This window comes from Lagopus muta, chromosome 14 (assembly GCF_023343835.1).
Source record: "Lagopus muta isolate bLagMut1 chromosome 14, bLagMut1 primary, whole genome shotgun sequence".
Taxonomy (NCBI): Eukaryota; Metazoa; Chordata; class Aves; order Galliformes; family Phasianidae; genus Lagopus; species Lagopus muta.
Genome location: NC_064446.1, coordinates 963708 through 987093, shown reverse-complemented (window position 1 = coordinate 987093; position 23386 = coordinate 963708). Strand labels below are relative to the sequence as shown.

At 53.9% G+C, this 23386-nt stretch overlaps 1 protein-coding gene across 4 annotated transcripts in view; it reads right to left on the bottom strand.

The window, feature by feature from the left end:
* The window catches only part of LOC125700310 (protocadherin alpha-C2-like), a 168839-nt gene that overhangs the window by 126348 nt on the left and 19105 nt on the right, over positions 1 to 23386 (bottom strand). For 2 of the 4 annotated variants that reach the window (XM_048960818.1, XM_048960817.1), the window contains one exon: positions 20569 to 22905. In XM_048960818.1, the coding sequence (XP_048816775.1) occupies positions 20569 to 22905 (2337 nt within the window). Of the gene's footprint in view, positions 1 to 61; positions 3652 to 20568; positions 23317 to 23386 lie in introns of those variants that run through there. The other 2 variants (XM_048960819.1, XM_048960816.1) reach the window with 2 other exon arrangements.

The window sequence follows — 23386 nt, the reverse complement described above, 5'->3', positions numbered from 1 at the left end:
AGAAGAAAGAAAAAAAGAAGGGAAGTAAGGAAGGGGCGAGAGTCCTTTAAGGGGCACTGACCGTGTCGAGCAGAGAGGGCGGCTCGTGCGGCGTCTCCTTCGGCGCGGGGCCGGGCGGCGGCGGGCAGTTGGGGCTGAACACCATCAGGTCGCTCTTGCCCGCGCCGTCCGCCGCCGCGGCCACGCACAGGCTCCGGCTCTGGCGCTGCGAGTACGACCAGCTGCCCACCTCGCTGGCGCACACCAACGTCGCCGGCCCGGGCCCCGCCGGCACGGCCGCCCGCGGCGCACAGCGCCCGGCCCCGTACAGCACCGCCGCCAGCACCAACACGCTCGACACCGCGCAGATGGCCGCCACCAGCCACACGTTCGTCGCCGCCGCCGCCGCCGCAGAGCCGCCCTCCGCGCCCGCCGCCGCCCGCGGCCCCGCCCCCGCCGACACCGCCCCCGCCCCCGCCGCCGCCAGCGCCGCCTCGGCGCCCTCCACCAGCGACACGCTCAGCGTGGCCGTGGCCGAGCGCGGCGGCTCCCCGTGGTCCCGCACCACGATCAGCAGCCTCTGCCGCGGGCCGTCCGCCTCCTCCAGCGCCCGCGCCGTGCTCACCTCGCCGCTGTACAGCCCCACGCGGAACGGGCCCTCGCCCCGCGGCTCCCGCAGCTCGTAGCGCAGCCACGCGTTGTAGCCCGAGTCCGCGTCCACCGCGCGGATCTTCGCCACCACCTGCCCCGCCGGAGCACCCAGCGCCGCCCGCGCCCACAGCGACCACGACGACGACGCCGAGCCCGCAGAACCCGCCGAGCCCGCCGCCCGCCACGCCGGCTCCGCCGCCTCGCCCGCAGACCACGGCCCCGGCCCGCCGCCCGCCAGCGGCATCGGCAGCAGCGCCGGCGCGTTGTCGTTCTCGTCCACCACGAACAGCTGCACCGTGGCGTTGCCGCACAGCGGCGGCTCCCCCGCGTCCACCGCCCGCACCTCGAACTGCAGCACCTGCAGCTCCTCGTAGTCCAGCGGACGCAGCGCCCGCAGCCGCCCGCTCTCCGCCTCCACCGACACGTAGCTCGACGCCGGACGCCACCCCGAGCCCGAGCCCGAGCCCGAGCCCGAGCCCGAGCCCGCGCCCATCCCCGCGCCGCCCTCCCACACCGAGTAGCTCACGCGCCCGTTGCCCGCCTCGTCCGGGTCCCACGCCCACAGCCGCGCCAGCTCCGCGCCCGCCGCGTTGTTCTCCCGCGCCAGCACCGTGTACACGGCCTGCGCGAACGCCGGCGCGTTGTCGTTCACGTCCGACACCGGCACCCGCAGCCCGCGCCTGGCGCGCAGCGGCGGCGCCCCGCCGTCCTCCGCCCGCACCTCCACCTCGTACTCCGACACCCGCTCCCGGTCCAGCGCCTCCCGCAGCACCAGCGAGTACGAGCCCGCGAACGTCGCCACCAGCCCGAACGGCGACGCCGGCACCACCGCGCACCGCACCCGCCCGTTCGGACCCGAGTCCCGGTCCGACACGCTCAGCAGCGCCACCACCGTCCCCAGCGCCGCGTCCTCGGGCACCGGCACCGACAGCGACGTCACCCACACCTCGGGCGCGTTGTCGTTCACGTCCAGCACCTCCAGCTCCACGCTGCAGTGGCCCGATAATGGAGGCGTCCCCAAATCTCTCGCCTCGATCTCCAGGTCATACGACTGAACCTCCTCGAAGTCCAATTGTCCCGCAGTTCTCATTTCCCCTGACAATCTATCGATTACAAATAATTCCTTCACGTTCTCAGAAGTTGTTTCGCTAAATGCATAGTAGATTTCCCTGTTAATCCCCTCGTCTTTGTCCGTTGCTGTTAGCTGCAGGAAAACTGTTCCAGGAATGGCATCTTCCGGCAGCTGCACTTTATACACCGACTGGTTGAACTGCGGCGCGTTGTCGTTCGCATCCAGCACCGAGATCAGCAGCTGCACCGTGCCCGTCAGCGCCGGCCTGCCCCCGTCACTCGCCGTCAGCACCAAGCGGTGCTCCGACTGCGACTCGCGGTCTAGAGGATGCGTTAACACCAGGGCAATGGAAACTTTGTTTTTGTCTTTAGATTTCACATCCAAAGCGAAGTACTCAGACGGGCTCAGTGCATATGAGAGCTGCGCGTTCGATCCGATATCCGCATCCGATGCGCCCTCCAGAGGGAAACGCGACCCGGGCACAGTGGTTAATTCAGCGATGCTGATGTTTTTGGAGGCGGCGGGGAAGCGCGGGGCATTGTCGTTGATGTCGGTGACCTCCACCTCCACGTGGAAGACGCGCAGCGGCCGCTCCAGCAGCACCTCCAGCCGCAGGACGCACGGCGCGCTCTTCCCGCACAGCTCCTCCCGGTCCAGCCGCGAGCTCACCACCAGCGCCCCGCTTGCCCCGCTCACCTCCACGCTCGCCCGCCCGCCCCGCGACACCAGCCGCAGACGCCGCGCCTCCGCCTCGCCCGCCTCCAGGCCCACGTCCTGCGCCACGCGCCCCACCACTGTGCCGGCCTCGGCTTCCTCCGGCACCGAGTAGCGCACCGGACCGCCGCCCAGCGCCCAGGCCGCCTGCAGCACCAGCACCGCGGCCCCCCAGCTCCGCCGCGCCGCTCCACCGCCGACCATCGCCCTCTACGCCGCCGCTCCGCTCCTTCTCCGCGCCGCGCACCTCCCGACCCGCCTGCTCCAAACCCTCCGCCCGCGCTCGCCGACACAATCCTTCCTCACGGGACGCGCCTCCTCCTCCCCGCCGCTCGCTCTCGCTCTGCCTTCTTTGCCATGGGCACCGGAAGGTGTTCCCCTCCCTTCCTCGCATCGCATCGCATCGCATCGCGCGTTCCTTAGCTCACAGCGCCATCATGTGGTTTACTCTACGAATTGCTCCTTCGCTTTCTCTTTTGCACTGCATTCATTTCGTCTTTGTCTTTTCCCGTTCCTTCTGCTTTAAACATATTTATGTCAACATATATTTTTTCCTCGATTATTCTCTTAACTTTTCACTGTTCCTCCTTATGGTTCATCTTTTTATTTGCAGTTAGCCGCCAACTTTCACAGTTGTTTTTCTACGTGAAATGGGCATGCTCTGAAAGGCACTGGATGAGTTCTTTGATCTGGTGTACAGCTGTCTCAGTAATGGCCATTCGTGTCCCTCTCTCTGAAACCTTGTGTTTTAATAGAATTCTTTCCAATAGCATGCTCTATTCATATGTTCTTTACATTTTTTAGAGGAAAGTAAATCTTCCATTTTGCCTAAACGCAGAGAAGAATGTATTCACAAGCAGTTGCTGTAAGTCTTAAAAAGACTGGGTGCTGGGAGGAAAGTTTGAAATAGATTCCCTTGTTTCATTCTTGGTCAATGCTTCTCACGTCTGCTTGCTTCCTTTTTGTTTATGCCGAGTTGCAATCATGAAAGGATCAAAGAAGTTCAGTGGGTCTCCCAAGGATCATCTAATCCAGTTCCCCTTCAGCAAACAAGGACTCCCACAGCTGGATCAAGTGGCTCACTGCCTTGTCCAGCCTGACCTCAGCTGTCTCCAGTGACAGGGCATCCACAACCTCTCTGGGCACTCTGTTTCAGTGCACCACCCATACTGCAAAAAACTTCTTCTTTATATCTAATCTAAATTTCTTCTCATCTAGTTTGAAAGTGTTTCCCCTTCTCCTGTTATGAAAGACCTTGCTGAAGTGCCCGTCCCCTTCATTTTTACAGCTTCCCTTTAGATACAGACAGGCCGCTCTCAGCTCACCCTGAGACTCCTCTTCTCAGGCTGCTTGGCCCCAGCTCTCTCAGCATGTCCTCATAGGGAGGTGTTCTATCCCTTGGATCATTTTTGAAGCCTTCCTCTGGATGCACTCCAACTGGTCCATGTCTCTCCTGCCCTGAGGACTCCCCATCTGGATGCAGCACTCCATGGGAGGTCTCACAGCACAGAGCAGAGGGGCAGATCCCCTCCCTTGCACTTCTGCCATGCTGCTTTGGATGCAGCCCAGGATACAGTTGGCTTTCCAGACTACAAGGGCACATAGCTGGCTTATGCCCACTTTAACATTCACCAGTACTTCCATGTCCGTCTTGGGAAGGCTCTGATCTATCCTGTCAACTGCCAGCTTTTATTGATAGTGGCATTTGCCACAACCCAAGTCCTAGACCTTGCACTTGGCTTTGTTGAACTCTCATGAGGTTCTTCTGGGCCCACTGCTCAGTCAGTCTAGGTCTCTCCATGCGGTATCCTGTCTCTTGGGTGTGTTTACCACACCACGCAGTTTGACATCTGCCACAAAGTTGTTGAAGGTGCATTCAATCCTGCTGCTGATGTCATCAATGAAGATGTTGAAGAGCACTGAGCCCAGTACCAACTCCTGAGGAATACCACTCATCACTAATCTCTACCCAGACACTGAGCCATTGAATTCGAATCCGTGGTTACCATCTTGCAACCAGTTCCTCATCCATCAAGCGATGCACCCATCAGATCCATGCCTTCCCAGTTTGGAGAGAGGAATAGTAAGTGGGACCATGGCAAAGGCCTTGCAGATGTTCAGTACACTATGTATAAAGAAAAACCCAGAAAGATAAAATCTTTTTCCTCCTGCATCTTAGTATCTTACCTGTATTCCCCTTTCCCAACAAATGGCGTGATCATCTCCCTGAGGAAGCACTCAGACACATCACATCACATTCGCCATTCCAACTCCTTCCATGCAGAGCACAGTGGAAGTTCAGAACCTGAAGATGAAGTGTGGTCCTTCAATCCTGTGATGCTCCTTTGCAACTCAAGCAAAATAGAAACAGCGACCTCTGGCAGATACTGCACCAGCTGGGCACCACAACTTTCATTAACATATTCCTATCACATTCAGAATGTAACAGAACACATTTGGTTCTGCATTTCCATTCTTTGCATCTATGGATTTTCAGTGATCTCATGCTGTGATTACTCCAAACAGGCAGACAGACAAAAATGTATCCTGTCCAGTGTGTTGGCATTTTCTTGTCTTTTCCATGTGCAGGCAGAAGTGTCCACTGTTACTAAAGACAGCAATGCCATGAGGAAGATTCCAGAAGGCGTGATTTTTTGCAGGTTCCCGTTGAAGAAGGAAGTAAGGATGTGGACAGAGACCGATGTCTTTACCAGTGCACAGAAAGAGATCCTTAGGCAGACCTTCCATCAACAAAGCCACCAAGCTCACTCCAGGCAAGTCCAGGAAGGAAGGCGTTTAAAGACGGTACATGCTTTTTTCTTCTATGTACCTGTTTCCTAAGTTCATCCACTTACCTGGAGTACCTACAGGTTCTACTCAGCCTTCATGCCATATTCAAAGAGATGAAAATATAGTGTTGTAGACAGCTAAAAGAGCACAGCTTTATTTTCAGGTATCTTAGAGCTGTGCTAACATCTAAATTAAGTTTGCTTCAAAAAAAAAACAAACATATCAGGATGTTCTAGTTAGCAGAATGGCTGTTAAAGAGAAAACGAGCATTGTTGCCAAGGATACAGGACACAGTGTCCCTTTCCCTGTATTTGTGTAGTTGAATGCACATCATTTCTGTAGACACTGAGCAAGGAGCAGTGCAAATAAATGCTTCCACAATACCACAAATCAGAGCATTGCTAGGGATAAGGGAGTTTCCATAAGCAATGAAATAAATGAATGATCCATGATAACCTACACCTCGGAAGAATTCTTTCCAGCTTACTCGAGTCCAGCCCACATGGAATTCTCATCTTGTAAACCAAAGTAAACAAAACGCTCAAGCGTCGTAGCATTGCACAGTCCAGACAGATACATAAACAACTTCTTTTTTACACATCCTATATCTGTACTGAAAAGATGCAAAGTTCACATGGAGAAGATGGGGAAGATGATGCGGTAAGGATCCAGGTTAGTGCAGTTTCTTGCATTGAGTGGTTTTATTTTGTTCCTCTAATGCTAGAGAGTAAAATAAAATAAAATAAAAATAAAAACAAACACACGAGTGGCTATAAATAATTTATTCCACAGAGAAAGAGAGCTAGGCTGCTATTTGGAGTTTTGTAGGTATGTTCAAATTTCAGAATGAGTCAAGCTATAAGAGTGCAAACCATTACTGAACAAAACCAACTGGGCAAGTACACAAGTTAGGAAGAAGTTACGTACACAAAGATTTCACCCACCAAATGGTCTCCCGAGAAATTAGCTGCATGCTCAACATAAGGCTGACACCTGCCTCTCAGTGACAACCTCAGCTCACTAGAGTGGAAAAGCCAGGACTCATACTCATGACAAACTGCTCAAAGGTCTCCTGTGTGACAGCAGTCAGAACTCAGTACGCTTCATCTCATCCACTGTCTCCAACTTATTTCCAATGAAAAAGAAGAAAGAGAACACAGCAGAACATTTTTTTTAGCAAGAGAGAAGAAAACAAAACAATCCTACTGCAAATCATTGAAACACAAGACTTACCAACATGTGGATGAGACAGAGCAACCAACATGACGACCACAGCGAAGGCAGTAGGAAGGTTCACAAAATTCAGCCAGTAATATCAATACTGGGAAAAGCTCCTTGTTTGAACAACAACATTCCATATTCTAACATAAGTGAATAAAGGCAAATGTGGCAGATGTCTTCATGAGCAGGAATGACACAACAGCAACAAGGAGTGAGGACATGCAGAATTTGACTGTAGAGGGCCTAGAGAAGCCCATCACACCACACGGATGGACCTGCTGCCTACAGTCACTGTACTGATTGGCTCCTCATCTCCCACTGAAGACAGTATCTGCTGTGGTGCTCAAAGCTTGCTCAGCACTCCTCTTCCTAGGGCAAGGGGATGCCCAGAGAAGAGAGCCAAAAGACACTTCCAACACATGCAGTGAGGCAGTAGTGTGGCAACTTGAATCACATACACTCTCTCATGTTCAGATCTGACATCTGACACTCTGGAGCTTCTGAGAGGATCACACCAAGCAGCACTGTGTGTTAGATTTCTTCAGCTTTTCTACTGGCAACCTCTATCCCATCTCTTCACAAATAGGATCTGCAGCTCAGACAGCATTTTCCAACTCTTGTTCAGTGACTCTCCCTTTGCTACCCAGCACCCCATTTCTTTCAGACAAGACTCCTCCCTGGTAAGGACAACTAAGACTGAACACCCTACAGTGCCTACTCTGTGCAGGGTCACTGCCACACCTCAGCACTGACCCACCCACATCAGCAGACTCCGTTCTAAGCTCCACTCTCACCGTGACCCTGGGCTGTGCAGATCCTCATCTTTCCTTTCCACTGACACCAGGAATACTGCAGCAGCTGCAGAGCCACACAGTGGCTGCCAGGCTCTTCCCAGCTGCAAAAGATCAGCATGCTTAGCACCATCTCAACAACCTTAGATGGAAATGATACTGCAATTTACAACAGAACCCCCACAGATTCTCCCATTAGAACTCGCAGAGCTCTGATCCCAGAGAGGACACAGTTCATTTTTGAGTACAGAAAGATTGCACCCACTTCACTTCATAGAATCATAGAATCACTCAGGTTGGAAAAGACCTTAAAGATCATCAAGTCCAACCATGACCTAACCATACTACCCAAACAGCCCTCCCTAAATCATGTCCCTGAGCATCACATCCAAACGATTTGTAAACACATTCAGGGATGGTGATTCAACCGCCTCCCTGGGGAGCCTATTCCAGTGCTTAACAACCCTTTCTGTAAAGTGCTTCCTGATATCCCACCGAAATTTACCCTGGAGCAACTTGAGGCCATTTCCCCTCGTCCTGTCACCTGTCACCAGTAAGAAGAGACCAAACCTACAATCTCTTTTGAAATCCAGTCTGAGGAGGAGCATCGCCATGGTAACATCAATAGCTGTTACAGTTGCTGCAGATTCCCACCATTACACAACATGGAGAGATTGGATTCGTACTCTCCAATACCGACTTTCCCAAAATGAAAGGGAAAACATCCATCAGAAATCAATCAGCACTCTGCATCTCACATCCCAACACCAGTCCTGCATGAGGCAGGTGCCAGTAGAAGGGGGAAACTGCTCACCTCACAGGTACATACATGCTTATAAAGCACAAGGAAAGAATCACGCTATTTTGATCAGCACTCACAAGACACAAGGAAGTCCAGCTATCAGAGGATACACAGAACTGGCATTGACAGATTCTCTGAAGTCATCAGCTAAGAAAATGCATTGCCTGGTAGAGAAAAATAATTCTCTCTTTCTCACATCTACATTATGGTACTGTTCTACAACTCGATTTAACACAATAGCAGGCTCAAAGCATCTTCTATGGAAACGTCTCCGTGGTCCAAAAGAAAGTGAATCATTTTTTATTTGTTTACACAGTGTAGAAACAACCCCCGACTACCAGAGGTCACCAGATGTGATATCTCTTTCTGAGAAGGGTCAGAGAAAAGGGTGACATGCTTTCTGAGGAAAAACACATGGGGGACATCAGCATGGTCTGCACACAGCAGAGACGTGGTGAATAAACATGGCTCCATCAGTATGTCACACCATGTGACTGGTTGCAATTAGAAAAACCATCAACTTCAGAGAAGGACAGAAGGATGATCCAATTTTACAGCAGCACGTCCTTGAGCAGCAAGTGTCCATCCTCAGAAAGAGAGCACGGAATGGCCAAACCACACATCACTTTAAAAACAGGACTACAATGCAGAGCAATGGACAGGACAACCAGGCTGACATACAAAACCAAAACTCCACGTGGAAGCTGTTACACCATGGAACTGTAGGACAGGGAGGGTATTGTATTATTCTCCCTTGGATATTCAGACATTGAAAGGAAGACAAACACAGTAGCCTCATCTAACTCAACTTTAGCCTGGCACAGAAAGCGAAACACTCACACCACCATGGAACTCAACAGTGATCTGTCACGTTCATTGCCTGGGCATGAATGAAATGCTTATGTGGGCTTCAAGAACTCTCAAAGCAGTGGGAGGAATTCATGACCAGGCAGAGAAATATTCATCACCTCAGAAGACAGTGTGAGCATTTCAGTGCCATGTACTAGCTCAACATCAGGAGGGCTCCCGTTTCACACAGTCTCCTGCTAACCTCCGCTCCCCACTGTCAAGAAGGCAGAAGACAATAAGAGAGTTGGCACACTTTGACTTTCACAGACCCCTTCCACCAATGACAGCATCAAAAGTAACAAAATCAGACAAGCAGTGCTACACACAGAACCTGGGAAATCTATGCAGATCATACTTTGTGATTTGTAATGCTTCCACAAATTCTTACTGAAATACACACTGATAAGCAAAGGCATTCATACTGTTAATCACGGAATCATAGAATGGCATGAGTCACAAGGAACCTCAACAATCATCACGGTCCAAACCCCCCTGCCTCGGCCAGGAGAGAAGTTCAGAAGCAAAGCACTGTTATGCTTCCTACGGGCTGTCCAGACACGTTTCCAAGGTTGCTTTCTTCATTCTTCTTCTTGTTTTTAAGACAAGAACCATAGGATCTTTGTAAAAACGTGGCTGCTGATGCAAAACTTAGAAGAACTTCAAAAGAGGCCAAAACTGCTCATTATGCCAACTCCCTGCACATGAACACAAGTCTACAAACAGAAAATCCTCAAGGCATAAGTGTCACTTTACATCACATCGCCTTCACAGGACCGTCAAACAAGAGGACAAGAAAGAAGCACTGATAACAGCACGGTCTGAACCAGGTAGTGAATTCAGCCTGCTGGGCTCTCACAACAAGACTTACCCTTTGTGTTACAGCAGCAAATGCTGCACATTAGCAACCATCAGAATTTGTAGAATCAGTGTCACGACGACGCCAATCAAAACACGCACTGACTTCACTGTGGGACACAACATCCTTAGCAACAAATGCCCCATGCCCCACAGCAGGACTGGGAGCTCCAAACACCTCAGCCCTTGGCACCAGCTGCTCTAGTATCTAGAATCATGCCCAGGAACCATAGGTGGCATTCAGATTTGACAGGTTACAACCCACAAAACATCCCCATAAATAAATAACTACACAGAATAATCACTGAAACTAAACCAAAATCCTTTCATTGGTAAGGTTTCAAATGCTGATTCTAGAGAAGAATTTACAGAAGTTACCGAAATACCCCGAGGAATCCTTTTACTTTAACAATGAAAATTCAAGGTTTTGCATCAGATCACCTACTGCACCAGCACATCCTGGTCAGCACCCAGAGGTGACCAACAGGCAAATGCCAACCATGCTCAGTCCCAGGGCAGCACTACTCCATCACAGGGAACAACAGAGCAGTAGGCGGAATGAGTAAGAACACTCTTGAGAGCAGGTGACCAACAACATGAATAGAAAGGATATAGGAAAAGGACAAACTGACTTTCCTGCTTCTATCATAAATTCGGTCAGGTGAGTTGTTGTTAAGAAACGTTCACCATGGGCAGAGGGAATCCTGAAACACCTGTGAAACACTCGTTATGCATCATGCTTCCAGCAAATGAGACCCTAAGAAAAACCAGATCTGATATCGCCACAGCCTACACTGAGAATCACTGAAAAACAGAGGTGGACAGGCATGCATAAGGACGGTCTTTTGGGAAGAGGAGAAAAAATAAAATATCTTTTAAATATAGGAAAAGTCAATATTGACTTTCCTACTTTTGTGACAAGGCTGTCAGGTGACTCAAATCGAGACACAGATACCATGAGCAGAGAGAACGCAAAAATAACAGTATCAGCACCACATCTCTTGCAGATGAGACTGAAAGAAGAAAGCAGATGTGATATTGACACCTACATTCAGCAAGAATAAAAGCAGGCAATAGAGCTTAGTGAAGCAATCACCAATCTCATCAACGAGATTTCCTGCATCGCTCAGTTTGTGAGCAAAGCAACATTTGAAGAGCAGCTGTTGAATTTATTCTATTTCATGAAAAAAGGAAGGGAGGAAGGGAGGAAGGGAGGAAGGGAGGAAGGGAGGAAGGGAGGAAGGGAGAACTGAGAATGGTGGGTAACAGACCACAGTACGACAGTCCAAATAAGTCTTCAGAAGCTTTCAGAAACAGATCTCATCATCAGATCCACAACAATATTCCAGCATCACACATGGGAACATAATCCAACACAAAGCACTCTCAAATGCATTTCTCAACAACAAGCACCTGAGACCAAAGCAAATTCTGCTCTTAAACAAAGCCCAACAGAAAATGGCTGCCAGAACACACAGCTCAGCAGGGTGAAGGAAGTACACGAAGGAAAGCAAGAGAAAAGAACACTAACGGATAGAGCGAGAGATACTGACCGTGTCGAGCAGAGAGGGCGGCTCGTGCGGCGTGTCCTTCGGCGCGGGGCCGGGCGGCGGCGGGCAGTTGGGGCTGAACACCATCAGGTCGCTCTTGCCCGCGCCGTCCGCCGCCGCGGCCACGCACAGGCTCCGGCTCTGGCGCTGCGAGTACGACCAGCTGCCCACCTCGCTGGCGCACACCAGCGTCGCCGGCCCGGGCCCCGCCGGCACGGCCGCCCGCGGCGCACAGCGCCCGGCCCCGTACAGCACCGCCGCCAGCACCAACACGCTCGACACCGCGCAGATGGCCGCCACCAGCCACACGTTCGTCGCCGCCGCCGCCGCCGCCGCCGCAGAGCCGCCTTCCGCGCCCGCCGCCGCCCGCGGCCCCGCCCCCGCCGACACCGCCCCCGCCGCCGCCAGCGCCGCCTCGGCGCCCTCCACCAGCGACACGCTCAGCGTGGCCGTGGCCGAGCGCGGCGGCTCCCCGTGGTCCCGCACCACGATCAGCAGCCTCTGCCGCGGGCCGTCCGCCTCCTCCAGCGCCCGCGCCGTGCTCACCTCGCCGCTGTACAGCCCCACGCGGAACGGGCCCTCGCCCCGCGGCTCCCGCAGCTCGTAGCGCAGCCACGCGTTGTAGCCCGAGTCCGCGTCCACCGCGCGGATCTTCGCCACCACCTGCCCCGCCGGAGCACCCAGCGCCGCCCGCGCCCACAGCGACCACGACGACGACGCCGAGCCCGGAGAACCCGCCGAGCCCGCCGCCCGCCACGCCGGCTCCGCCGCCTCGCCCGCAGCCCACGGCCCCGGCCCGCCGCCCGCCAGCGGCAGCGGCAGCAGCACCGGCGCGTTGTCGTTCTCGTCCACCACGAACAGCTGCACCGTGGCGTTGCCGCACAGCGGCGGCTCCCCCGCGTCCACCGCCCGCACCTCGAACTGCAGCACCTGCAGCTCCTCGTAGTCCAGCGGACGCAGCGCCCGCAGCCGCCCGCTCTCCGCCTCCACCGACACGTAGCTCGACGCCGGACGCCACCCCGAGCCCGAGCCCGAGCCCGCGCCCATCCCCGCGCCGCCCTCCCACACCGAGTAGCTCACGCGCCCGTTGCCCGCCTCGTCCGGGTCCCGCGCCCACAGCCGCGCCAGCTCCGCGCCCGCCGCGTTGTTCTCCCGCGCCAGCACCGTGTACACGGCCTGCGCGAACGCCGGCGCGTTGTCGTTCACGTCCGACACCGGCACCCGCAGCCCGCGCCTGGCGCGCAGCGGCGGCGCCCCGCCGTCCTCCGCCCGCACCTCCACCTCGTACTCCGACACCCGCTCCCGGTCCAGCGCCTCCCGCAGCACCAGCGAGTACGAGCCCGCGAACGTCGCCACCAGCCCGAACGGCGACGCCGGCACCACTGCGCACCGCACCCGCCCGTTCGGACCCGAGTCCCGGTCCGACACGCTCAGCAGCGCCACCACCGTCCCCAGCGCCGCGTCCTCGGGCACCGGCACCGACAGCGACGTCACCCACACCTCGGGCGCGTTGTCGTTCACGTCCAGCACCTCAACCACCACCTTGCAGTGGCCCGACAGTGGGGGTGTCCCCTTGTCTTTTGCCTTTACGTGCAGGTCATACGAAGAAACTGTCTCATAATCCAAGGGACCCGTGAGTCTGATCTGCCCGGTATTTGCATCAATAGTGAAAATGTCAGAGGCTGACGGAGGATTGAAAGTATCAATTTCATAAATCATTTCGCTGTTACTTCCATCGTCCGGATCTGTGGCATTCACTCTCACCACCGCTGTCCCTTCCAAGGCGTCTTCGGACAGATCCACTTTATACACCGACTGGTTGAACTGCGGCGCGTTGTCGTTCGCATCCAGCACCGAGATCAGCAGCTGCACCGTGCCCGTCAGCGCCGGCCTGCCCCCGTCACTCGCCGTCAGCACCAAGCGGTGCTCCGACTGCGACTCCCGGTCCAGAAGTTTTGCGAGCACCAAGAACAGAGATTTACTACGAGAATCACTGTTTTCTTCCTCTATCTTAAAGTGCTCGGAGGGGCTCAGTGTATACGAGAGCTGCGCGTTCAATCCGATATCCGCATCCGACGCGCCCTCCAGCGGGAAACGTGACCCGGGCAGTGAAGATTCCGCGATGCTGATGTTTTTTGAGGCGGCGGGGAAGCGCGGGGCATTGTCGTTGATGTCGGTGACCTCCACCTCCACGTGGAAGACGCGCAGCGGCCGCTCCAGCAGCACCTCCAGCCGCAGGACGCACGGCGCGCTCTTCCCGCACAGCTCCTCCCGATCCAGCCGCGAGCTCACCACCAGCGCCCCGCTCGCCCCGCTCATCTCCACGCTCGCCCCCAGGCCCCGCGACACCAGCCGCAGACGCCGCACCTCCGCCTCGCCCGCCTCCAGGCCCACGTCCTGCGCCAGGCGCCCCACCACCGTGCCGGCCTCGGCTTCCTCCGGCACCGAGTAGCGCACCGGACCGCCGCCCAGCGCCCAGGCCGCCTGCAGCACCAGCACCGCGGCCCCCCAGCTCCGCCGCGCCGCTCCACCGCCGACCATCGCCCTCTACGCCGCCGCTCCGCTCCTTCTCCGCGCCGCGCACCTCCCGACCCGCCTGCTCCAAACCCTCCGCCCGCGCTCGCCGACACAATCCTTCCTCACGGGACGCGCCTCCTCCTCCCCGCCGCTCGCTCTCGCTCTGCCTTCTTTGCCATGGGCACCGGAAGGTGTTCCCCTCCCTTCCTCGCATCGCATCGCATCGCACCGCATCGCATCGCGCGTTCCTTAGCTCACAGCGCCATCATGTGGCTTTTTGCTGGAATTACATCTGCGCTTCTCTGTATCGAGCCAAGTTCTCCTCACCTTATTTTTTTCCCTGTTCCTTTCCTCATTCCTTGCAATTCACTTCTTTCAGACATCATTGGGGTTTTTCTGTTCTGACTCCTTACTCACAGCAATTTCCACCTGTTTTATTGACTGGAGGCTCCAATCATTGTTCACACTTGTGTTCCAAGTGAAATTGCCGTGCCTTGAAATGTATTGAATGCTTCTGTCGTTAAAAAGTTGTTCTTAGAATGGCCATAATCGGTGTTTTTCTGTTAAGAAATCTTTTCTAATAGAGTGTTTTGGACAGCATGCTCTGTTCACATACCTGTTTCCTACCTCTCTTGTATTACATGGACACATTCCTTGTAGCAGACACATGGGGAAGCAGGGTTTTAAAGGCCATTGCAAGTCTCACAAGGATGAAGCACAGTGAGAAGAGTGGGAAACAGATTCCCTTTTCCACTTCTGGCTCATGTGTACTCCTCAGTGAGCCCTTCCAGGGGAAAAGGACCATTCTGCAATTCCTCCAGCGGGGGGGATTTCCTGCTGACAATCCACGCTGCTGGCAATGGAAGGCTGCGACAACCTTGCTCTCCGGTGCTCAAAGGGAAGGGATACGAAGTGAGAGTGAGTTCTCCAAACGCTGCTTAGTCACCACTTCTCTATGGCAGGAGCTGTTGGAGGAGGACATGAGAGGAGGTGCACTCAGCATGCCTGGATTCTTCTGCAGGATGAAGTGTCTAAGCATTGGGGCATTGCCAGCCTTCCTGTTCCAACCTATTGCTAGTTCACGCAGAAATAACACTGCTGAAGACAAGCCTGCTTCTGAAGAACTGTACTGATGCCTTCAATCCATATTCAAATCTAATTCCTTGCTGTCCACTGGGTTTGGTTTGTGTCTTCTGAGTTTTACCCTTGTAAACTTTAAATGTGTCTTTGTATCTTACCTGCATTGGTACAGACATGATCACCAGAATCCTGCAAACCTAGAGGCAATATCCAGGCCAAATGAACTCCATTCTATGAAAAGAGACAACTGCTGAACAATAGAAAAACATATCTCTGCTAATCAATCACAAGGGCTTTTTAAGTATGATGGAGTTGCCTTGCAGTATCAGTGGATGCATGTTCCCAAGAGAAACACAATCATAGTGTGCAGTGCTTCCTGGCACACACCTCTCAGAAGGGAAGAAAGAGGGAGACCTGAAAACTAAGGACTTTCTCTCAATCAATGACAACCTCAGCTCACTGAAGTAGCAAATCCAGACCTCAGACGCATGGCCAGCTGCTCGAAGTTGTACAATCTGACAGCAGCCAGAACTCACCACACTAGATCTCATTCATTCTCACCAACTTGTTTCCATTATGAGAGAATAAAAACAACAGAGTGGGACATTCACATAACAGGGGAGAAAAAAAAATAAGATCTCATTCCATGTCATTGAAGCACATGTTTAGCAAATGTCTTAAATACTGAGGGTACTTTTTCCCCTCCCAGGAAAGAATAGCAGCAGAGGGAAGATCATGGGGAGGTTTAATGAAGTCAGCTAGAATTATCAATATTGGGAAAAGCTCCTTGTTTGAGCAACAACATGCCATATTCAAACACATGTGAATGAAAGTCATTATGGCAGATGTCTTCACAAGCAGGAATCACACACATACAACAGGGAGTAAAGGCACACAAAAACTAACTGCTCAGGGAACTGCAGATCATCATCACACCTCGCAGATGGCCTTGCTGTCAACAATTGCTCAGCTGAGGATGTTTCCAAGTGCCATCGTATCTACTGCGGTGCTCCCAGACTACCAGATCATCCTCTTCTGAAGTCAAGTGGATGATCAGGGAAAAGAGCAGACAGACACTTCAAACCCATACAGAAGGTAAGAGTGTGGCCACATCAGTAACACATCATTTCTCATGGCAATGTCTTACAGCTGAATTTTCACAGGTTATCGCAGGATCCAGGCCAAGAAGCTCTGTGTGGACGGCCTTCTCTAAAGGTTTTCTACTGGCAAACTCTATCCTGTGCCTTGCAAATATCAGCTCCAGCTCAGTTAGCATTTCCCAGCTGTTCTCCAGAGATACGCTCCATCTTCTTCGGAACATCTCTGTGTCCCTCAGACAAGACGCTTTCTTCCCTGCTAAGGAAACCCAGGCCCTTCTTGGCACTGCCAACAAAAACACAAGTCTGAACTCTGATCCATCCCACCAAATGGATCCAGTTCTAAGTCCCAAACTCAACATGACCCAGGGTACTGCAGATCCTCCACTTTGCTCAATGACACCATTAACAGCTGAGCTTATGCCGAGGCACACACTGGCTGCCAGGATCTTACCTGCCTCAGAAACTCTGAAAGCTTTGAGCCATCTCAACAATCTCAAATGGGAGATGTTATCAAGATCTGATCCCAGACAGCACATGTTGTTCTTTGAGCCCTTAAGGATTACATCCACCTCCCCTTGTCTCTTCAGAAATACTGTCTGAGCAGGAGCACCATCATGGAAATATCCACAACTATTGCAGCTCCCAAAGATTCCCCCCATGACACAAGGAGGCAAAATTGGAGTGTTACTCTCCTTCGACAGATTTCCATATATGGGAGGAAGAAATATCATCAAATAAGGAGCACTCTGCATACCACATTCCATTACCAACACATGTCTTGCACCAGGCAGGTACCAGAGGAAGGGAACACTTCTATGGGAGAAACCGCTAGATCAGGTGGAACCAAAGCCCATCATAAGACACTAGAATAGAATCATTCCATTTTAATCAGTGTGCAGAGGAGACAAGAAAACCTGGCTAAGATACATGGAACTGACATTGCCATATCTTCTGATGTCATCCTCAAACACAATGCCAAACCTAATATGGAAAAGCAGTTCTCTCATTCTTCATCTTCCTCGTGATATTGTTCTACAACTCTATTTCAAAACACGCCATTAGCATACATGGAAAGGGAAAATATAACGCGATACGTACTGCATCTTCTGTAGAAACAACTTGGTGCTACCAAAGAAAATATTTTGAAGAAATCTGTACTTAGAATCATACAATCACAAGGTTAGAAAGGACCTACAAGATCACCTAGTCTGCCAGTCCTCCCCTTACCACTGCTACCATAAGCAAAGGTTGTAAGATTGCTACTTGTTCAAAGGTTATTAAAAAACAAGTGCCAGTGGTCAACACATTTTTCATTTGTTACTGAGAAGGATCTGTTAAAACAGCACAACACCTTCTGAGCAGATAAACTTGATGGACACCAGCATGGTTGGAAGACAGCAGAGATGTGGTGAGCAAAGAAAAGCAGGAAAGGAGAAAAGCATCACCTTCACAGAAGGCCAAAGGGGTGATCAAACTTTGCTACTGCTTCTACTTTAAAACTCAGAGAAGAATGAAAGTCCAGAATCTATATTACTTCAGAAACACACCTACAACACAAAATGTTTATAGGAAGGATAACCAAGTAACATACAAGTAACAAGTAACCATAACAAAACCCAACACTCTAGATGGTATGCTATGGAACAGCAGCACAGGGAAGGTGTTGAACTGCCCCCCTTGTAGATAATTAGACCTTGAAAGATTGAGACCATCGACACCCTTATCTACTACAAATATGACCTTGCATTCAAAGGTAAAATGCTCACATCAACACTGAACTCACCAATCATATTCCCACTCCATTTTGCAGGGAAGCATTGATACAGTTTCAATAATTCCCAAATGAGAGCAAGAGATTCAGGACTAATATAACAGATGAATTCATAACCTTGTAAGACATTTTAGGTAACTCTACACCACGTAATATCTCAAGATCAGGTAGTATCTCAACACCTCCAGCTCCATTTCCTACAGCCTCCTGGTAACATCCATTCCCCATTCCAAACATGCATACAGAAGACAAGCAGACATCTCCATTCTTGCCTTATGGTACGACCCATGGTCTTCTCAATGACTTCCTTCTCTCTCAAGAAGAAGGAATTCCACCCAAGGTCATAGGAGCAAACAGACAGGCTGCACCCAGTGTCTCTGCTGTACTCATCTCCACCAAATGCCACTCTTGCCTTTCCCACCCCAAATTCCGCTTTGACTTTCACAGACCTTCCCCATCAGTGACAGCACCAAACCTGACAAATCCACTGAAGTACAACAACACAGACAGTGCCTTGCACATTCTCTGAAGACAATGATTCATGTTCTGCAATAATTCCACAAATTGATAAGGAAATATTACACAGATGTGAGACAAGATAATTCTAATGTGAATGAGCAAGGCACTGTTACGTATCAAATGCTCACAATAGTTGTGTTTCAAGGGTTCTTTTCTATTAGTTGTTGAAAGTAGGTAATGGTATTGGTCTTTGTGAAGGTATAGCTACTGATACAGAAAGAACATCAATAGAGGCCATCCTGCCAATTCCCCATCAGGAACACAAATTTACAGTCAGAAAACCGTCCAGTCACACGTGTCACCTTGCACACAATTCCTTCACGGGACAAAAGAAGAGGAGAACAGAATTTTTGACAAGAAACCAGGAGTGATTACCAGGACTGGCAGTGAACAACGCCTGCTGTGCTGTCACCACAGGACCGACCCTTTGTGACTTGTACTCCTTTAGCAGTCTCAGCTGGAAAGGCTGCACACCATCAACCAAGAGCATCTGTAGAGTCCAGGTCACGGCAGTGCCAATCAAAACCAGCACCGACTGCATTACAGGACAGAACATCCTGAGCAGCCTCTCCAGCACCAGGAGTGGGGCTCCAAGCAAACCAGATCCAGGCTCCAGCACATCTAGTGTCTGGAACCACTCTCCTTCTGGAAGTACACATGGCAAGATGAGATACATTCAATCCCACCACAGTTTCCCACAAATTGATCGTTAAATACATTAATATATAATACAAACCAAAACATGATGATTAGAATGCCTTCAAGTATAAACAGCAGAGAAGAGTTTTATAGAAGTATCCAGAGCAAATTCTTCCATCCACCATAAGAACAAAAATTAATTGCTCTCCAACAGGACAACTGCTGTTCAAGGAGCGCACACAAGGGACATCACTGTCAGCACTCAGACGTGACCAACAGACAACCACAAACCATGCTCAGCCCCAGGACTACATCCCTCTGTCACAGGGAACAACAGAGTGGTAGGCAAGAAACAGTAAGAACAGTCAAAGGAGCAGAACAAGTATCAACACGAATAAAAAAGATACAGCAATAGTTCATGTCAACTTTCCCACTTCCATCAGAAACTCTGTCATATCAACCAACGTTGACAAAAGTGCACCATGGGCAGAGGGAATCCTGAAATACCACTGTTACACATCATGTCTTCAGCAGATGAGACCCTAACAAGAACCTGGACCTGATATGAGCACAGCCTACACTGAGCATCACTGAAGACAGGAAGCAGTGCCTGTTGGACATTCCACCATAAGAATGACTCGCAGCTCATCACTGCAAGGCTCTACTAGGCAGCAGCACTTGTAGAACTGATGGCTCTATCACACTGATTTCCTTCCATTAGGGAAAAAATCAGATACTGAGTGAATAGTGACAACAAGAAGTTCCAAATCAACAACTGAGGAGCTCGTGTATGAATGTAAATGTTAAACTAACAACAAATGATAATTTTGAAAAAAAAAAAAAGTCCAAAAATGCAACAGCAGTGCATGGAAGGAACAGCAAGAAGAACTGACATCAAAAGCTCTTCTCCATACAAGAAGAAGCAATATGTCACAATCAGTACGAAACCAACATCATTGTTTTATTAGCGTGAGATGCTACAACAATTTTCCATAGCCACACATGGAGAAGAATTGACAGCTCTACCTCCAACAAAGCTCTTACTAACACAGCCCCAGGGGAAAAGCCTGGTGGATCACAACCTCCAGAATGCCAAGCAGCCCTTCAGTGTTTATAAAACGACAGACAGAAATGGTAAAACTCATATCACAGCAACTCACTATAATTGAATTTATTCCAGCAAAGGAAAACTCCCAAACAGAACAGCTAAACTCAGAGAATTTCCAAATCAACAACTAAGGAGCTCTGGGATGGAAAAAAGCATACAGGCAAATGCTGAATTAACATTTTCACAGAACTGCATAAAATAGACCCATATACAGAACAGCAAAGAATGGCTATAAGTAGACATGGAACAGAGTTCAAAAGCACTTCCTTACCTACATAATTGTAAAAAGATATGTGAGAATTACCAAGACCAATATCCTAATAAAATCAGCATCAGATCCACAACAATATTCCAGCATCTCACATGGGAATATCATTCAACACATAGCACTGTCAAATGCATTTCTCAACAAGCACCCGAGACCAAAGCAAATTCTGCTCTTCCACAAAGCCCAACAGAAAATGGTTGCCAGAACTCGAAGCTACGGCAGGGAGAAGGAAGTAAACGAAGGAGAGCAAGAAAGAAGAAGAACACTAACGGAAAGAGCGAGAGATACTGACCGTGTCGAGCAGAGAGGGCGGCTCGTGCGGCGTCTCCTTCGGCGCGGCGCCGGGCGGCGGCGGGCAGTTGGGGCTGAACACCATCAGGTCGCTCTTGCCCGCGCCGTCCGCCGCCGCGGCCACGCACAGGCTCCGGCTCTGGCGCTGCGAGTACGACCAGCTGCCCACCTCGCTGGCGCACACCAGCGTCGCCGGCCCGGGCCCCGCCGGCACGGCCGCCCGCGGCGCACAGCGCCCGGCCCCGTACAGCACCGCCGCCAGCACCAACACGCTCGACACCGCGCAGATGGCCGCCACCAGCCACACGTTCGTCGCCGCCGCCGCCGCCGCAGAGCCGCCCTCCGCGCCCGCCGCCGCCCGCGGCCCCGCCCCCGCCGACACCGCCCCCGCCCCCGCCGCCGCCAGCGCCGCCTCGGCGCCCTCCACCAGCGACACGCTCAGCGTGGCCGTGGCCGAGCGCGGCGGCTCCCCGTGGTCCCGCACCACGATCAGCAGCCTCTGCCGCGGGCCGTCCGCCTCCTCCAGCGCCCGCGCCGTGCTCACCTCGCCGCTGTACAGCCCCACGCGGAACGGGCCCTCGCCCCGCGGCTCCCGCAGCTCGTAGCGCAGCCACGCGTTGTAGCCCGAGTCCGCGTCCACCGCGCGGATCTTCGCCACCACCTGCCCCGCCGGAGCACCCAGCGCCGCCCGCGCCCACAGCGACCACGACGACGACGCCGAGCCCGGAGAACCCGCCGAGCCCGCCGAGCCCGCCGCCCGCCACGCCGGCTCCGCCGCCTCGCCCGCAGCCCACGGCCCCGGCCCGCCGCCCGCCAGCGGCAGCGGCAGCAGCGCCGGCGCGTTGTCGTTCTCGTCCACCACGAACAGCTGCACCGTGGCGTTGCCGCACAGCGGCGGCTCCCCCGCGTCCACCGCCCGCACCTCGAACTGCAGCACCTGCAGCTCCTCGTAGTCCAGCGGACGCAGCGCCCGCAGCCGCCCGCTCTCCGCCTCCACCGACACGTAGCTCGACGCCGGACGCCACCCCGAGCCCGAGCCCGAGCCCGAGCCCGAGCCCGCGCCCATCCCCGCGCCGCCCTCCCACACCGAGTAGCTCACGCGCCCGTTGCCCGCCTCGTCCGGGTCCCGCGCCCACAGCCGCGCCAGCTCCGCGCCCGCCGCGTTGTTCTCCCGCGCCAGCACCGTGTACACGGCCTGCGCGAACGCCGGCGCGTTGTCGTTCACGTCCGACACCGGCACCCGCAGCCCGCGCCTGGCGCGCAGCGGCGGCGCCCCGCCGTCCTCCGCCCGCACCTCCACCTCGTACTCCGACACCCGCTCCCGGTCCAGCGCCTCCCGCAGCACCAGCGAGTACGAGCCCGCGAACGTCGCCACCAGCCCGAACGGCGACGCCGGCACCACCGCGCACCGCACCCGCCCGTTCGGACCCGAGTCCCGGTCCGACACGCTCAGCAGCGCCACCACCGTCCCCAGCGCCGCGTCCTCGGGCACCGGCACCGACAGCGACGTCACCCACACCTCGGGCGCGTTGTCGTTCACGTCCAGCACCTCCACCACCACCTTGCAGTGACCCGACAAAGGCTGAAATCCCTTGTCCTTCGCTTCAATTTGCAACTCGCACAAACGGACGATCTCATAATCAAGCAGTTTTTGGAGCCGAATCTCCCCCGTCCGTGAATCAATGCTTAATGCATCTTTCTGAGACACAGGAACAGAACCGACGATGCTGAAGGAAAACTCCTGATTAATTCCCTCGTCCGGGTCCGTGGCCGCCACCCGCGCCACCAGCGTCCCCTCCGCCGCGTCCTCCGGCAGCTGCACTTTATACACCGACTGGTTGAACTGCGGCGCGTTGTCGTTCGCATCCAGCACCGAGATCAGCAGCTGCACCGTGCCCGTCAGCGCCGGCCTGCCCCCGTCACTCGCCGTCAGCACCAAGCGGTGCTCCGACTGCGACTCGCGGTCCAGGGGGTTCGTCAGCACCAAGAATAACGATTCCAAATGATCATCACTTCGCTGCACATCCAGAGCGAAGTGCTCGGAGGGGCTCAGTGTATACGAGAGCTGCGCGTTCGATCCGATATCCGCATCCGACGCGCCCTCCAGAGGAAAACGGGAATTCAGAGGGGAGTTCTCCCATACGCTGATGTTTTTTGAGGCGGCGGGGAAGCGCGGGGCATTGTCGTTGATGTCGGTGACCTCCACCTCCACGTGGAAGACGCGCAGCGGCCGCTCCAGCAGCACCTCCAGCCGCAGGACGCACGGCGCGCTCTTCCCGCACAGCTCCTCCCGGTCCAGCCGCGAGCTCACCACCAGCGCCCCGCTCGCCCCGCTCATCTCCACGCTCGCCCGCCCGCCCCGCGACACCAGCCGCAGACGCCGCACCTCCGCCTCGCCCGCCTCCAGGCCCACGTCCTGCGCCAGGCGCCCCACCACCGTGCCGGCCTCGGCTTCCTCCGGCACCGAGTAGCGCACCGGACCGCCGCCCAGCGCCCAGGCCGCCTGCAGCACCAGCACCGCGGCCCCCCAGCTCCGCCGCGCCGCTCCACCGCCGACCATCGCCCTCTACGCCGCCGCTCCGCTCCTTCTCCGCGCCGCGCACCTCCCGACCCGCCTGCTCCAAACCCTCCGCCCGCGCTCGCCGACACAATCCTTCCTCACGGGACGCGCCTCCTCCTCCCCGCCGCTCGCTCTCGCTCTGCCTTCTTTGCCATGGGCACCGGAAGGTGTTCCCCTCCCTTCCTCGCATCGCATCGCATCGCATCGCGCGTTCCTTAGCTCACAGCGCCATCATGTGGTTTACTCTACGAATTGCTCC